This window comes from Scyliorhinus canicula, chromosome 11 (assembly GCF_902713615.1).
Source record: "Scyliorhinus canicula chromosome 11, sScyCan1.1, whole genome shotgun sequence".
Taxonomy (NCBI): domain Eukaryota; kingdom Metazoa; phylum Chordata; class Chondrichthyes; order Carcharhiniformes; family Scyliorhinidae; genus Scyliorhinus; species Scyliorhinus canicula.
In genome coordinates, this window is record NC_052156.1 from 9,464,951 (window position 1) to 9,481,044 (window position 16,094).

General features: G+C 45.4%; 1 protein-coding gene across 1 annotated transcript in view; it reads right to left on the reverse strand.

Moving 5' to 3' along the window:
* Positions 1 to 5,682: 5,682 nt before the first annotated feature.
* Positions 5,683 to 16,094, reverse strand: part of LOC119973751 (coatomer subunit gamma-1) — a 79,118-nt gene continuing 68,706 nt past the window's right edge. The window contains exons 22-24 of the mRNA XM_038812173.1: positions 13,204 to 13,342; positions 11,437 to 11,535; positions 5,683 to 6,220 (exon numbers count right to left, since the gene is read on the reverse strand). Coding sequence (XP_038668101.1) covers positions 6,090 to 6,220; positions 11,437 to 11,535; positions 13,204 to 13,342 — 369 coding nt within the window. The 3' untranslated portion in view covers positions 5,683 to 6,089. The remainder of the gene's footprint in view (positions 6,221 to 11,436; positions 11,536 to 13,203; positions 13,343 to 16,094) is intronic.

Sequence of the window (16,094 nt, forward strand, 5' to 3'; positions counted from 1 at the left end):
ACTGAACAGGTTTTTTGGGTCAGTCTTCACAGTGAAGGCACAAATAACATGCCAGTGACTGATAGACTGATAGAAATGAGGCTATGACAGGCGAGGACCTTGAGATGATTGTTATCATTAAGGAGGTAGTGATGGGCAAGCTAATGGGGCTAAAGGTAGACAAGTCTCCTGGCCCTGATGGAATGCATCCCAGAGTGCTAAAAGAGATGGCTAGGGAAATTGCAAATGCACTAGTGATAATTTACCAACATTCTCTAGACTCTGGGGTGGTCCCGGCGGATTGGAAATTAGCAAACGTGACACCACTGTTTAAAAAAAAAAAGGGAGGTAGGAAGAAAGCGGGTAATTATAGGCCAGTGAGCTTAACTTCGGTAGTAGGGAAGATGCTGGAATCTAGCATCGAGGAAGAAATAGCGAGGCATCTGGAAGGAAATTGTCCCATTGGGCAGATGCAGCATGGGCACATAAAGGGCAGGTCGTGCCTAACTAATTTAGTGGAATTTTTTGAGGACATTACCAGTGCGGTAGATAACGGGGAGCCAATGGATGTGGTATATCTGGATTTCCAGAAAGCCTTTGACAAGGTGCCACACAAAAGGTTGCTGCATAAGATAAATATGCATGGCATTCAGGGTAAGTAGTAGAATGGATAGAGGATTGGTTAATTAACAGAAAGCAAAGAGTGGGGATTAATGGGTGTTTCTCTGGTTGGCAATCAGTAGCTAGTGGTGTCCCTCAGGGATCAGTGTTGGGCACACAATTGTTCACAACTTACATATATGATTTAGAGGTGGGGACCAAGGGCAATGTGTCCAAGTTTGCAGACGCCACTAAAATGAGTGGTAAAGCAAAAAGTGCAGAGGATACCGGAAGTCTGCAGAGGGATTTGGATAGGTTAAGTGAATGGGCTAGGGTCTGGCAGATGGAATACAATGTTGACAAATGTGAGGTTATCCATTTTGGTAGGAATAACAGCAAAAGGGATTATTATTTAAATGATAAAATATTAAAACATGCTGCTGTGCAGAGGGATCTGGGTGTGCTAGTGCATGAGTCGCATGGTTTACAGGTGCAACAGGTGATTAAGAAGGCAAATGGAATTTTGTCCTTCATTGCTAGAGGGATGGAGTTTAAGACTAGGGAGGTTATGCTGCAATTGTATAAGGTGTTAGTGAGGCCACACTGGAGTATTGTGTTCAGTTTTGGTCTCCTTACCTGAGAAAGGACGTACTGGCACTGGAGGGTGTGCAGAGATTCACGAGGTTAATCTCAGAACTGGAAAGGTTGAGTAGACTGGGACTGTATTCATTGGAATTTAGAAGGATGAGGGGGGATCTGATAGAAACATATAAAATTATGAAGGGGATAGGATAGATGCGGGCAGGTTGTTTCCACTGGCTGGTGAAAGCAGAACTAGGGGGCATAGCCTCAAAATAAGGGGAAGTAGATTTAGGACTGAGTTCAGGAAGAACTTCTTCACCCAAAGGGTTGTGAATCTATGGAATTCCTTGCCCAGTGAAGCAGTTGAGGCTCCTTCATTGAATGTTTTTAAGGTAAAGATCGATAGTTTTTTGAAGAATAAAAGGATTAAGGGTTATGGTCTTCGGGCCAGAAAGTGGAGCTGAGTCCACAAAAGATCAGCCATGATCTCATTAAATGGCGGAGCAGGCTCGAGGGGCCAGATAGCCTACTCCTGCTCCTAGTTCTTATGTTCTTTTGTTATATTCTACCCCGCCCCCATTCCACCCAAAAAGAGAATTTTTCAGAAGTGTGTGTGTGTGGACCAGGCTTGATGGCCTAACCTAGTCTTCGTCAATGTATTTTGCTTGTTTCCTCCAAATCCACTGTGCTTTACTTGTCTCTCCCGTCCAACTGGACCCCCTCCCTAAACCACCACCTCATCCTCTAGAATACCACCACCTGGATCTACCCTGCCCACCAGTTCCCTGGTCACCCTCCCGGTAAGCATTGACCACAGTCCATAGAATTCCTACATTGCAGAAGGTGACCATTCGGCCCATCGAATCAGCATTGATCATCTGAAAGAGCAACTAGACCCACCCTCCCAACCACGCCTTGATCATGGCCAATCTGCCTAACCTGCACATCTTTGGGCTGTGGGAGGAAACCAGAGCACCCGGAGGAAACCCACGCAGACACGGGGAGAGCGCGCAGACTCCGCACAGTCACCCAAGGCCGGAATCAACCCCTGGTGTTGTGGCAGCAATGCTAACTACTGTGCCTCCGTGCTGTCTCTATGAAATACTGCACAATATTTTTCCTCTGTTAAAGGCTGTTGTGTAAATACAATTTACATCTAATCTTTTATAATAATCTTTATAATTGAAAGCCGTTTGTCTTTATGATACAACAGCCTCCTTCTCTGCAAGTATGCCCTCCTTATACATTGCCTTCCAAATTCATCTGGGTCAGTTCAGCCTGCAATCTCTTTACACTCGTCTCAGCACCACTACCATCCTCACTTCAAAATAATCAATGGACTCTGCAAGCTTGGGTCTGGGTTTATTTACGTGCAGAATATTTGATGGTTGGCAGACAGTGCGGTAGTAATTGTGTTTTGTAGATCAAGTGAGGAGAGATTTCGGAATTCGCATTTCAGATCTCCTTCGGCATGCATGGTTGGGTTACATGCTCACGTCTCAAGAGGTGTTACCAATTGAGCCAGGACTGATCAAGGTGAGGATGGATGGTGTTATGGCGAATGATGATCAATAGATTCCTGATGCCCGTTTAACTACTGAACTCTTCCAGCTAAGATCAAGGTGTTATAAACATCTTCCCCTCGGGGTTTGACGAACTGATTTGACAGAAAATGCTCTCCATCTGACAACTCTTGAGCTAAATGATGACGGGTTTCAAGGGAAATTGGTAGGCAGAAAAATTTCCCCGAGTGAGTCAGTAGAGATTAAAAAATAATCTATTACCAAGAAGTGAATATTTTTTAAAGAGGATTAGCAGGATGGCAGAGAATCCCTCGTTAGAATGGAGAAATATTTGAAAAATGTATTTAAGAAAGTCTTTAGAATGGGATTAAGTGATTACTCCAAGCGAGAACAAACAAGTGCGATGTGCTGAATGGCTTTCTGCCTTGGATAGATCACTGGAAATGAAAAGTGCCCATTTCTCTTGTGGTTTGAGGTAAAATATTTTGTATTTCGTAATTAGAGTATAGAACTGGAACTGTGTTTATGGACCTTGCATGAACCATCCCGACAGTGCAGGTGGTCGACATTCGGCCCATCGAGTGTGCACCGACCCTCAGAGAGCACCATACCCACTCCCCCACCGTATCCCCATCTAACCTGTATGCTTAAGGAGCAATTTCTTTTAGCATAACAATCCATCTAACCTGTGCATCTTTTGGACTGTGGGAGGAAACGGGAGCACCCAGAGGAAACTCAGACACGGGGAGAACGCGCAAACTCCACAGATGGTCGCCCGAGGCTGGAATGGAACCCGGAGTCCTGGTGCTGCGAGGCCGTGGTGCTAACCACTGCACCGCCTCCCCGTCAATGAGTGGAGGTTCAGGAAGACTCAGCGAATTCATCTACTCAGACAGCACCTCTCAAAGCTGTAACCCCATCACCTCTTTGCCTGCAAGTCACGCAGCAGCCTGGCGTGGAAATGTATTGCCATTCTTTCACTGTCGTTGGGTCAATCTTCTACTCCCTGAGGGCTGCGCTATACAGATTGCAGTGGCTCAAAGAGACCCACTATAATAAAATCAAATTACTGCAGATGCTGGAATCTGAAACGAAAGGGAAAATGCTGGAAAATCTCAGCAAGTCTGGCAGCATCTGTAGGGAGAGAAAAGAGCTAATGTTTTGACTCTTTGTCAAAGCTAACAGAGAGAGAGTGGGAAATATTAATATTGTGGAGTGAGAATGAAAGATGAGTCATAGAAACCCAGGGAAACTGGGTGCTAATGGCCACAGATACCAAGTGGAAAGAGTGTTAATGGCAGTCCCCAGAGAGGACAAAAGATGTGAAAGGTACACTCTTTTCCCTTAGTATCTGTGGCCATTAGCACCCGGTTTCCCTGGGTTTCTGTGGCTGTGACTCATCTTTCATTCTCACTCCACAGTACAAATATTTCCCACTCTGTCTATTAGCTTTGATAAAGAGTCATTGGACTCTAAACGTTAGCTCTTTTCTCTCCCTACAGATGCTGCCAGACTTGCTGAGATTTTCCAGCATTTTCCCTTTCGATACCCACTACAACCTTCTCAAGGGTAATCAATGCTGGACTTTGCCAATGACACCCTCATACACAAAAGTGCACTGCATTCAAAATCTACCGCCTCGTTCATTATGGGACCTTTGCGATCCTGCATTCACTGCCTATCATACCAATAGGCCAGCCCTTGAACTTTTGAGCATGAATACCTTTCACCCACTGACTGCCCAACAGTGCAAATCAGGTTGTGTATTTGTTTTGAAAGCACCAGGGAGCTGCAGAAGTTTAAAAGCCAAACAGCATTTGAAGCTGATTCGATGCATCTGGGGCAATGAAATCGCAATTTCACAGTTATACCATCAGGGCTGGTTTGTAATTTGGAAGTAGATATACTCTTCTGAATGCACGAGTGAGGAAAATTAGGAATTATAAGATTGCTGAGCAGCAGAACCCCACTGAGAAAATTAAATGTAATGCATGCTACAGGAAGCAGGGGAATAGAACAGGTAGGGTCGTATAAACATGATATTAGGTACAGTAATCAACTCATCATTCAGGGTGATTTTGGAACATTGATTGCACAGCACGCGCTGCATTCGTGAAACCAGAAATAGATCAGGATTTTTTTAAACAACCGCAGGGATTGTCAAAGACTGAAATACAACAGCACGTGATGTTTGCAGGGAGGTAGCGCGAGGTAAAATGCTGCGCAGGAATTACTCTTCTGTGGGTGGGGGGGGGGGGGGGGGGGAGGAGAGGAGAGGATGGTTTGTGTTTGACTTGGTGTCAAATGCAGCGGGGGGGGGGGGGGTTCAAAACTGGTCTCAGTGCTCTGGCGTTGCATGCAGCTGGGCTAGGCAACGGAGAGGCAGAACGCGAAGGGAAAAAAAATCCAGTTATTCCTCTCCCCCCCCCACACACACACACACACACACAACAAAGTATGGCTTTCAGTTGAAGATTGGATTGCATCCAGGTGTGAGTACCTCAAACAATCAAACATACCACTGCTCCTAATTTTTGTGCTTGCGTGTTCGTACCCTACTGTCATTCCCCGGACAATTACGCAGAGCGTTTCTCTTTTATATTTCACTAACAGGACCAGTATTTGTTGACCTAATTACCCACAAGAGCAGTTAAGAAGCAACCACATTTTACTGTGCATTAACGAATCAGATAGATTTTTCCGACAATCGCTGATGGTTTCACGGAGAACAGCTTGCATTACGGATTTTTACATACAATTTATTAATTGAATTTAAATCACCAGCTGCCGTGGTGGGATTTGAACCCATGTCCCCAGAGCTTAGGCCTGGGCCTCTAGATTACTAGTCCAGTGACATTATTCCCCCTCCCCAGTGATCATTGAGCAATGTGAAGGAGGGAAGGCGAGTATCGAAATGTAGAATGACGGGGTCTCCGGTTGAAACGTTTGCTGTTTTGGTCCGTCCCAATCGAGGGCAAAATGAAACAAAACAAAGCAATTGGAATAACAAAAGCCTTTTTATTCAACAGGTTGCAGATGGGAAAAATCTTAAAGCCTCTGTCCTCCATACGACAGTTTGTGTGTTTATATATATAATATATATGCCATTTTTCTTTCATGTAATAAAGTCCTCATTACAGACATGAAGGGCATTTAAAATTCCCTCCAATTTGCAGACACTCATTTCCTAAAATTATAAGAGTTATTATTACAAGTGATCATTTCACAAATCTGTTTCTAGATGCAAAAGATACAACACCATCTACTTTGCATCACTGACGTAAGATTATTGAAAATTTTCTCCCATAATCAGCAATAAAATTAACGAGTTGTGGCGCTTTTTATTTTTGGGGAAATCTCGTACCCGTCCCGGGTGAGGAGATCTTTTTTTCTTCACGGAAGAAACTAACCAACGGAGGCCATGACGACATCGACGGGAACTTCATTTTTACTCCGCGCAGTCACTTGCATCGTCACGCCGTCCATCAGGGCGAGCCTTGCCCGCACGAGGAGGTCGTGACCTCCTCGGAAAACGCCTGAAACGGGGGGAAAAGAAACGTCACGGTACACGGATCATGCAAGGTTATTTGATCAGGGTAAACGTTGCGGAGGGGAGCAGCAGGAGGGAGTAAAATGACACACCAAGCGCAGCACAGAAACAGATCGCTCGACCCAACAGGTCTATATTGTGATTTATGCGCCAGACCAATCTCAGCCGATCGACATTCCTTTCTTTCCCCCATGTGTTTATCTAGCTTCTCCTTAAAACGCCTCTGTGCTCCTCACCTCTACGAATTCCCTATTGGATTATTTTCAACTCCCTCACGGGGGGGAAAACAGCCTTTCCAGGTCTGAGGTACAGGATTGTTTTGGCTTATTTAAAAGTTACAAACTTTTGCCTCTTTGGCTTTAGAAAAACTAAACTTTTGGTTTGCTGTAGTTGCTACAACACAAAACGGCCACTAAACAGAAAACAACTTTGGAAACTGCATCAAATAAAATGATGAGAGGTTCCTTTCATGGTAGAATTCTAGAATCCCACTGCAGAAAAAGACCATTCGGCCCATCGAGTCGACAGATCCTTCGAAAGACCACCCTATCTCGGCTCCCCACCACCCCCCATACCTGCAACCCGACACTAAAGGGCAATTTTGGGGTTGATTTAGCACAGTGGGCTAAATAGCTGACTTGTAATGCAGAACAAGGCAGCAGCGCGGTTCAATTCCCGTACCGGCCTCCCCGAACAGGCACTGGAATGTGGCGACTAGGGGCTTTTCACAGTAACTTCATTGAAACCTACTTGTGACAATAAGTGATTATTATTATTATTTACCCACCTCACCTGCACATCTTTGAACTGTGGGCGGAAACGGGAGCACCCGGAGGAAACCCACGCGGACACGGAGAACGTGCAAACCCCACACAGACACCGAAGGGGTGTATTGAACTTAGTCCCTGGCGCCGTGGGGCAGCAGCGCTTACAACTGTGCCACCGTGGCTGGCTTATCTTCCAAATTATAGGATCACGAGGCCATTCAGCCCCCTAAGCCACTTCCACCAATAAATGAGATCACAGCTGATCAATATTTTAACTTCACTAACACAATTACAGGATGGTTCAAGCCCAGAGAACAGCATTCAGTTCATGATGTCTGTGCTGGATCTCCGTCAGCTAGTCTTACTGTCCTGATTTTTCACATTAGCCTTGCAATTTGTCTTCTCTTCAAATAATTATCCAATCTCCCTTTTGAAAGCTACAATTGAACTTGCTCACACCAGACTCTCAGGCAATGTCTTTCACATCCCAACCACTCGCTGCATAAAAAAGATATTCTCGACATCACCTCCGTAGCTGGAAGCCATTAAGACTACTTCAATATCCAAGGTATCTAGCAGTAATTCTGCTGCTGAACCTTACTGATGTCTCTGAAATACGTGTTTGGTGCAGTAGACAGCCCAGTAGGGGAGTCTCATGCCTAGCGTACTAGCAACTCAATGGGGAGAGTTCAAAACCCATTTCAGCACATTGCTGAGATCAGCAAGTCCAGCCACATGGGAGGCAGCTGAAACAAATGGCCTTAAGGGGAATCTGACACCCACTACTACTGCCTTCCCCATCTCACCACTTAGATTGGGGAGTAGATGATTCCAACGGCCGGAATATGCAGTTGGTAATTTAATACACGACGTTAACGCTGTCAAAAGACTGAGAAGAATATCAGTTACATAGATGGGTCTATCAGTAAGGAGGGCAAGAATCTGACCTTCCCCAATCAGTCAAACCTACGAAGTCTTCCTCATAGGTAAGAGGGGACTGGCATCAGTGAGCTGCCATTATGCCAAGTTACACAATATATCATCTTTATTATTGTCACAAGTAGGCTTACATTAACACTGCAATGAAGTTACTGAGAAAAACCCCTAGTCGCCACACTCCGGCGCCTGTTCAGGTACACGGAGGGAGAATTCAGAATGTCCAATTCACCTAACAGCACGTCTTTCGGGACTTGTGGGAGGAAACCAGAAAGGTCTGAAGGTGGATAAGACACCTAGACCGGATGGACTACACCCCAGGGTTCTAAAAGAGATAGCTGAGGAGATTGTGGAGGCATTGGTGGTGATCTTTCAGGAATCACGGGAGGCAGGGAGGATCCCTGAGGACTGGAAAGTAGCTAACACCGCTGTTTTAGGGAGGGAGACAGAAGACGGGAAATTTTAGGCCGGTTAGCCTGACTTTGATCATTGATAAGATTTTAGAGTCTGTTATTAAAGATGAGATCGCGGAGTACTTGGAAGTGCATGGTAAAATAGGACTGAGTCAGCACAGCTTTGTCAAAGGGAGGTCATGTCTGACAAATCTGTTAGAATTTTTTTGGGGTGGTAACAAGGAAGTTAGATGTGGACATGATTTATTTAGATATCCAGAAGGCTTTTGACAAGGTGCTGCATAGGAGACTGTTAAATAAGTTAAGAGCCCATGGAGTTAAGGGTAAGATCCTGGCATGAATAGAGGATTGGCTGACTGGCAGAATGCAGAGAGTGGGTCTTTTTTGGGATGGCAGTCGGTGACTAGTGGTGTGCCTCAGGGGTCTGTGCTGGGACCACAACTTTTCACAATATACATTAATGATCTAGAAGAAGGAACTGAAGGCACTGTTGCCAAGTTTGCAGATGATACAAAGATCTGTAGAGGAACTGGTAGTATTGAGGAAGCAAGGGGGCTGTAGAAGGATTTGGACAGGCTAGGACAATGGGCAATGAAATGGCAGATGAAATACAATGTGGAAAGTGTGAGGCTATGCACTTTGGAAGGAGGAATTTAGGCATAGACTATTTTCTAAATGGGGAAGTGCTTCGTAAATTAGATGCACGAATGGACTTGGGAGTCCTTGTTCATGATTCTCTTACGGTTAACGTGCAGTTCAGTCGGCAGTTAGGAAGGCAAATGCAATGTCAGCATTCATGTCAAGAGGGCTGGAATACAAGACCAGGAATGTACTTCTGAGGCTGTATACGGCTCTGGTCAGACCCCTTTTGGAGTACGGTAAGCAGTTTTGGGCCCCGTATCTAAGAAAGGATGTGCTGCCCTTGGAAAGGGTCCAGATGAGGTTCACAAGAATGATCCCTGGAATGAAGAGCTTGTCGTATAAGGAACGGTTGGGGACTCTGGGTCTGTACTCGTTGGAGTTTAGAAGGATGAGGGGAATCGTATTGAAACTTACAGGATACTGCGAGGCCTGGATAGAGTGGACGTGGAGAGGATGTTTCCACTTGTAGGAAAAACTAGAACCAGAGATTACAATCTCAGACTGAAGGGACAATCCTTTAAAACAGAGATGAAGAGGAATTTGTTCAGCCAGAGGGTGGTGAATCTGTGGAACTCTTTGCCGCAGAAGGCTGGGAGGCCAATTCACTGAGTGTCTTTAAGACAGAGATAGATAGGTTCTTGATTAATCAGCGGTTATGGGGAGAAGGCTGGAGAATGGGGATGAGAAAATGTCAGCCATGATTGAATGGCGGAGCAGACTCGATGGGCCGAGTGGCCTAACTCTGCTTCTGTCTTATGGTCTTATAAACCGGAGCACCTGGAGGAAACCCATGCAGACACAGGGAGAATGTGCAGACTGCACACAGACCCAAGCCGTGAATCGAACCTGGGACCCTGGTGCTTTGAAGCAACAATGCTAACCACTGTGCTACCATGCCACCCACTAATTATTACAGACATAGCTTTGAGCCCACATGCCATCCTCCACAAGATGGGCTTCGAGGAAGGCCTGCAAGGATTAACGGCAGCCTGCAGGAAAACTGTGAAGCAAAATATGAATTCCTGCACAGCAGAAATTGAACAGAGCTCAGAAGTAGGCAGTTGCCAATCCAATTGTCAGACCAATCCAAGATGGTGCCGGAGTGAAGCGACTTCTTGCAAGCTGTGCCCAGCATCCCCTCTAAATTCTATCTTTTACTCTTGTTCTATGCTTCTAAAACTTCATTCTAACTCTTTTACATTATATTCTGCAGTCTCTCCTTCCTTCCCGAAGTACGGTATGCATTGTTTGTACAGTATGCAAGAAACAATACTTTTCATTGTATACTAATACATGTGACAATAATAAATCAAATCAAAGCCAGCCCGTTAGGCGTTCTTGCAGATTTGTGACGGCGTCACCTTGCGGGACTCTGATGTGGGCACAGCAAAGGAGAGATTAGCGCCCTGATGCCAACAGCACTGGCGTGGGGATTCAGGGTCCTTTCTGTTACAGCAGGAGCTGAACAGTGTGTCGGGTCGGTCTGCCTTCCCCTCCTTTTCACAGTCATTCTGGAAACTGCCCGTTTCGGGTGTCCATGTGCTGGGGCAGTGTAGCCACACTCAAGCGGCAAAACATTTTTTCCGCGGCTAGGGAAGGAATAACCTCAAGATCAAACAACGGATATGGTCATGTAGTGGTTATATTTCAGTGAGTTTAAATGACAAAGCAGCAGATTTAAAGTTGGGAGTTCAGCTGCTCGAAAAAGATTTGTTTTGTAAATCTGCTATCAGTAAAAAGGGACCAGGAAAAGCTGTCAGATGGTCTTGAAAATATAAATGGTTCACCAATGTCCTTCAGGGAAGGAAACCTACCATCCATATCTAGCCTGGCCAAGGCCGGACTCCAATCGTACACGAGTGGTTGTCTCTTAACTCCCCACTGAAGTGGTCTAATACGTTATTTAAGGAAGGGCAATAAACGTCAGCCTAAGCAGACACATCCCCAGCATTTTGTTTTTAAAATCCACAGTGGCCAGAGCAACATGTGTCAAAGTCTGACAGTGTTTTCCTATGTGAAAGGTGCTATATCAATGCAAGCTGTTGGTAGGCATTGGCACAACTACATAACAGACTGAGCCTGAGGAAAACAAGCAGAGAATTTACAAAGATCGTGTTTTCCCTTCCAGCCACAAGCGGATATCTGGAATAGTGTTGCAGTTGCGGCAACAGGAGGCTTCAACAAGCTGGCATGCTGGTTTAGCACACTGGGCTAAATCGCTGGCTTTTAAAGCAGACCGAGGCAGGCCAGCAGCACGGTTCAATTCCCGTACCAGCCTCCCCGAACCGGCACCAGAATATGGCGACTAGGGGCTTTTCACAGTAACTTAATTGAAGCCTACTCGTGACAATAAGCGATTTTCATTTCAATTCATGAGGTGGTATCCTCGCCACATTTGGCCATAGCTTGTTGGAGCCTGGAGGGGGGTTAGGGAAGCAGCTTACCTGCTAGATAAAGTGTGTGCGAATTCTTATTCTCTGGCACTTTGTCGGACCGCTCACATGGCTGCATGCCCAGGAAGTTAACAATGTTATTCACAGCCTCTGTAAATACATGGAGTGCAAGGCTTAGAAGACGAACCATATGCGGCATCAACAATTCCCGGCCTAAACCAATCTGCCACAGCTGTCTGCAGTCTACTCCAAATAACCGAACCCCAATCGCCAGCTCACAGCCCGCACACTGGCACATCATTTACTGCTGGATATTAAACATCACAAGGAAGCAACCAGATATTCAATCTGGTCCTTGTTTAGCTCACTTGGCTGGACAGCTGGTTCGTGATGCAGAGCGAGGCCAGCAGCACGAGTTCAATTCCTGTACCGGCTGAGGTTATTCATTTTTTAAATAAATCTAGAGCACCCAATTATTTTTTTTTCCAATTAAAGGGGAATTTAGCGTGGCCAATCCACCTACCCTGCACATCTTTGGGTTGTGGGGGTGAGACTCACGCGGTCATGGGGAGAATGTGCAAACTCCACACGGACAGTGACCCAGAGCTGGGATTCGAACCCGGGTCCTCAGCGCCGCAGTCCCAGTGCTAACCACTGCGCCACTGTGCTGCCCGCCTTCTCAACCTTGTCCCTCGCCCAAGGTGTGGTGATCTTCAGGTTAAATCTTCAGCAGTTAGCTCACACCCTCAAAGAGGAAAGCAACCTATAGTCATCTGGGACTATGTCGACTTCATCTTTAGAACATAGAACATTACAGCGCAGTACAGGCCCTTCGGCCCACCATGTTGCACCGTCCTGTGAAACCCTTCTAAAGTCCCTCTACACTATTCCCTTATCGTCCATATGCCTATCCAATGACCATTTGAATGCGTTTAGTGTTGGCGAGTCCACTACTGTTGCAAGCAGGGCATTCCACGCCCTTACTACTCTCTGAGTAAAGAACCTACCTCTGACATCTGTCCTATATCTATCTCCCCTCAATTTAAAGCTATGTCCCCTCGTACTGGACATCACCATCCGAGGGAAAAGGCTCTCGATGTCCACCCTATCTAATCCTCTGATCGTCTTGTATGCCTCAATGAAGTCCCCTCTTAACCTTCTTCTCTCTAATGAAAACAGCCTCAAGTCCTTCAGCCTTTCCTGATATGATCTTCCCTCCATATCAGGCAACATTCTTGTAAATCTCCTCTGTACCCTTTCCAATGCTTCCACATCCTTCCTATAATGTGGCGACCAGAACTGCACACAATACTCCAAATGCGGCCGCACCAGAGTTTTGTACAACTGCAACATGACCTCATGGCTCCGAAACTCAATTCCTCTACCAATAAAAGCTAACACACCATACGCCTTCTTAACAACCCTCTGAACCTGGGTGGCAACTTTCAGGGATCTATGGACATGGACACCGAGATCTCTCTGCTCGTCCACACTACCAAGAATCTTACCATTAGCCCAGTACTCTAAATCCCATCCGGCCCAGGGGACTTATCTATTTTCACACTTTCCAGAATCGCTAACACCTCCTCCTTATGAACCTCAAGCCCTTCTAGTCCAGTAGCCTGTATCTCAGTATTCTCCTCAACAACTTTGTCTTTTTCCTGTGTGGATATTGACGAAAAATACTCATTTAGCACCTCTCCTATCTCCTCGGACTCTACGCACAACTTCCCAGTACTGTCCTTGACTGGCCCTTCTCTTACCTTAGTCATTCTTTTATTCCTGACAACGCACATTAACCACTGGTTCCCTACTAACCATCAAGTGTTTTCATGCTTGACAAGGCGAAGGTCTCTTCCTTCTCAAAGTCGCTTCCCACCTCCTCCCAGGCAGCGCTGAAGTTCGGCTTCAGGACTTTCTGGATGTGATCTGCCACAGTGACCTCCACATCTTCCAGCTGGGAGAGAAAACAAAATAAAGCTGGCCGTGAGCAGTGGTAGCATTGGAACCTTGCCATGGCACCTGCTACTCTGATAAACGGTTACTCAGTCACATTCAATATGGTGGCAGGGCCGACAAGTACAGGCATATAGGAAATGTGGGCCATCAAGTTGCTGCTAATGACACTCAATTACATTTATTGAAACGTCTTCAACAAAGTTAATGTTCAGAAGTCTGACAACACCAGGTTAAAGTCCAACAGGTTTGTTTCGATTCACTAGCTTTCGGAGCACTGCTCCTTCCTCCGCTTCCTCTGGTTCACCTGAGGAAGGAGCTGCGCTCCAAAAGCTAGTGAATTGAAACAAACCCGTTGGACTTTAACCTGGTGTTGTAAGACTTCTAATTGTGCCCACACCTGTCCAACGCAGGTATCTCCACATCAAAGTTAATGTCGGCGCACGAGGGACACGCCTCAGATTGTGCACAATATTTTGAGCACTGGTAGTTTTCAATTTACAGTGCATCCTCCCAACTGTGCTTACACTAGGATAGCCCTGTAACGGCATGGCATTTTATTACAATCCCAGATCAGAACCGAACGGTGGCTGGGATACTGGGCCGAAACCCCAATATTTTAGTTTATTTGTAAGACCGCGGAAAGGATGATTCGCTCCAGGAGTGACTGCATGAAGAAATATGGATTTGGTATTTTTGAAATAAAACTTCATTAACGCAATATTAAACTCTTTAATCACACCCAAAAAAAGCTTACAATTACCCCATAAACAATATTACTAAATACAGTAAATACAAAACCCTTAATTGCTATCTCTGGTCCCAATTAATCAAAGAAATGAAAAACATACAGCTCTCAATCCACCCTACACTCCAATGGTACAGAGTAATACTTGTTTTCCAGAACAGATTTGGCTCCTGTTGGAACCCCTGCAGAATCTGGCCAGATGTCTTCAAAAAACTGCTTCGAGTGGGTTTGTTTCAGCTTTCCGCTCGTCTTCAGACAAATCTGCTCTGCTTCAAATACCATTCTTTTTTTTTTAAACAATCCTACTGTGAACAAAATACCTTTTTTGCGGTCTAAAGGGTTAGTAAGATCAGGACTCAGCTCAAAATTCTTTCTCAAAATGTGTGAATACCTTAGCTCCACCCAGCAATGACATCACCTCCTGACGTTCAAAACACATGGGGGGGGGGGCGATCCAATGGCCATGCTGTGCCAGAAAAGTAGCTTGCCGCAGCATTAAAAGCTGGGAGACCTGTCCTAGGATTTAAAAATGGTGTTGCGATCTCGCGCTACACTGATGAGTTCCAGCGAGCAGAGTTTCCCCACTGTACAAAACAGGGCTATGTGCGGTCTCGGCCGCGTGTCCCCCATTCAGGCTCCTTATACAACGCGTGTCATGTTGAATAGCGATGTGTTTATTGACACTGCGAATACCGGGAAACACGCAGCTAAACGCACTCGCTATGGGACTTTGTTCCCTTTTTGGGAGAATTGCACCCATGAACTCCCCATGCTGAAAACAGATGAACGCTCCAGGGACTCCCCTTAGTCAAGGAACAGTACATTAGCCCAGGCTGATTTTACAGTGATCAATCTTACCGCTGGCTCCTAAATGCTTTCTGATCTTGCAAAACAAGATTCTTTTAAAAGCATGACCACTGCAGTAAAAAACACTCTCATTCAATTTAACCCTTCAATTGCCAAATGTTTAGAATCCAATCTATCTAAAATCCTGCATTCCTCACAATATCCAACTATTTTTTAAAACACGTTGTGAGCATTTCTCCCTCAAACGCCTTTTCAGACAGTGAGTTCCAGACCTTCTCTCACACCCGAGTCAAAATATTTCTCCAGTACCCTCTTTCCAATTGCTTGAAATCCATGCCCCGGTTGACTTCTCTATTAAGGAAAACTGGGCCTTCCTATTCACTCAATCTTGGCACCTTAATTTTATTCAATTAAATCTCTGCTTGCCCTCCTCTGTTCAAAGAAAACAACCCCAGCCTATCCAATCTTTTCTCAGCTAAAGTTCTCCATTCTTGGCAACATCCTCGTAAATCTCTGTGTTCTCTCCAAGGTGATCATATGTTTCCTGGAGTGCAGCGACCTGAACTGTCCACTGTTTTAGAATTTGCCTCATTCCTACAGTTAACCAAAACTCAATGCGCTTATCAAGAGTTTTAATCTGTGTTGACATCAGTTTCTGACCAGTGGGAGGGGAAGCTATAGCAGACATGTTGGCTACATCCCATGTCAGGTGTGAGTATTGGCCAGAACAGTAGAAGCCGCCCAAGCAGCATCATATACTTCGCTATTTGAGTGCATCTGCATCACCCTGTGCCCTTTGTGATATTAACTGATTAAGAGTTAAACCATTAAGACGGCCATTACGTCAGTTCTGGAGATTGGACGAGAAGGAACTCACTTCAATATACATTCTGGGCATCAGGTGATATAATTCATAGAGGAAGTGTACACAAACCAGGGAACAGCCCCATTCAGGTCAGAACTCGCCAGATTAGACATCTACAAAGGCCAAGTTAGATATCCCCGGGTCTACAAGAAGCCAGTTTGTTTAATTCTACTGTTTGACCATAATAGGTGGTTGAGTAATAAACTTGTAGCTGGACAACACACGCGAGTCTGAATCAGACAGAATAAAACTGCACTTAAAGATTTTCCAACATGCAACTATGGTTTTATAGTTCTAGCATAGCCCCCCTACTCTTCTGAAATTTGCTTCTGA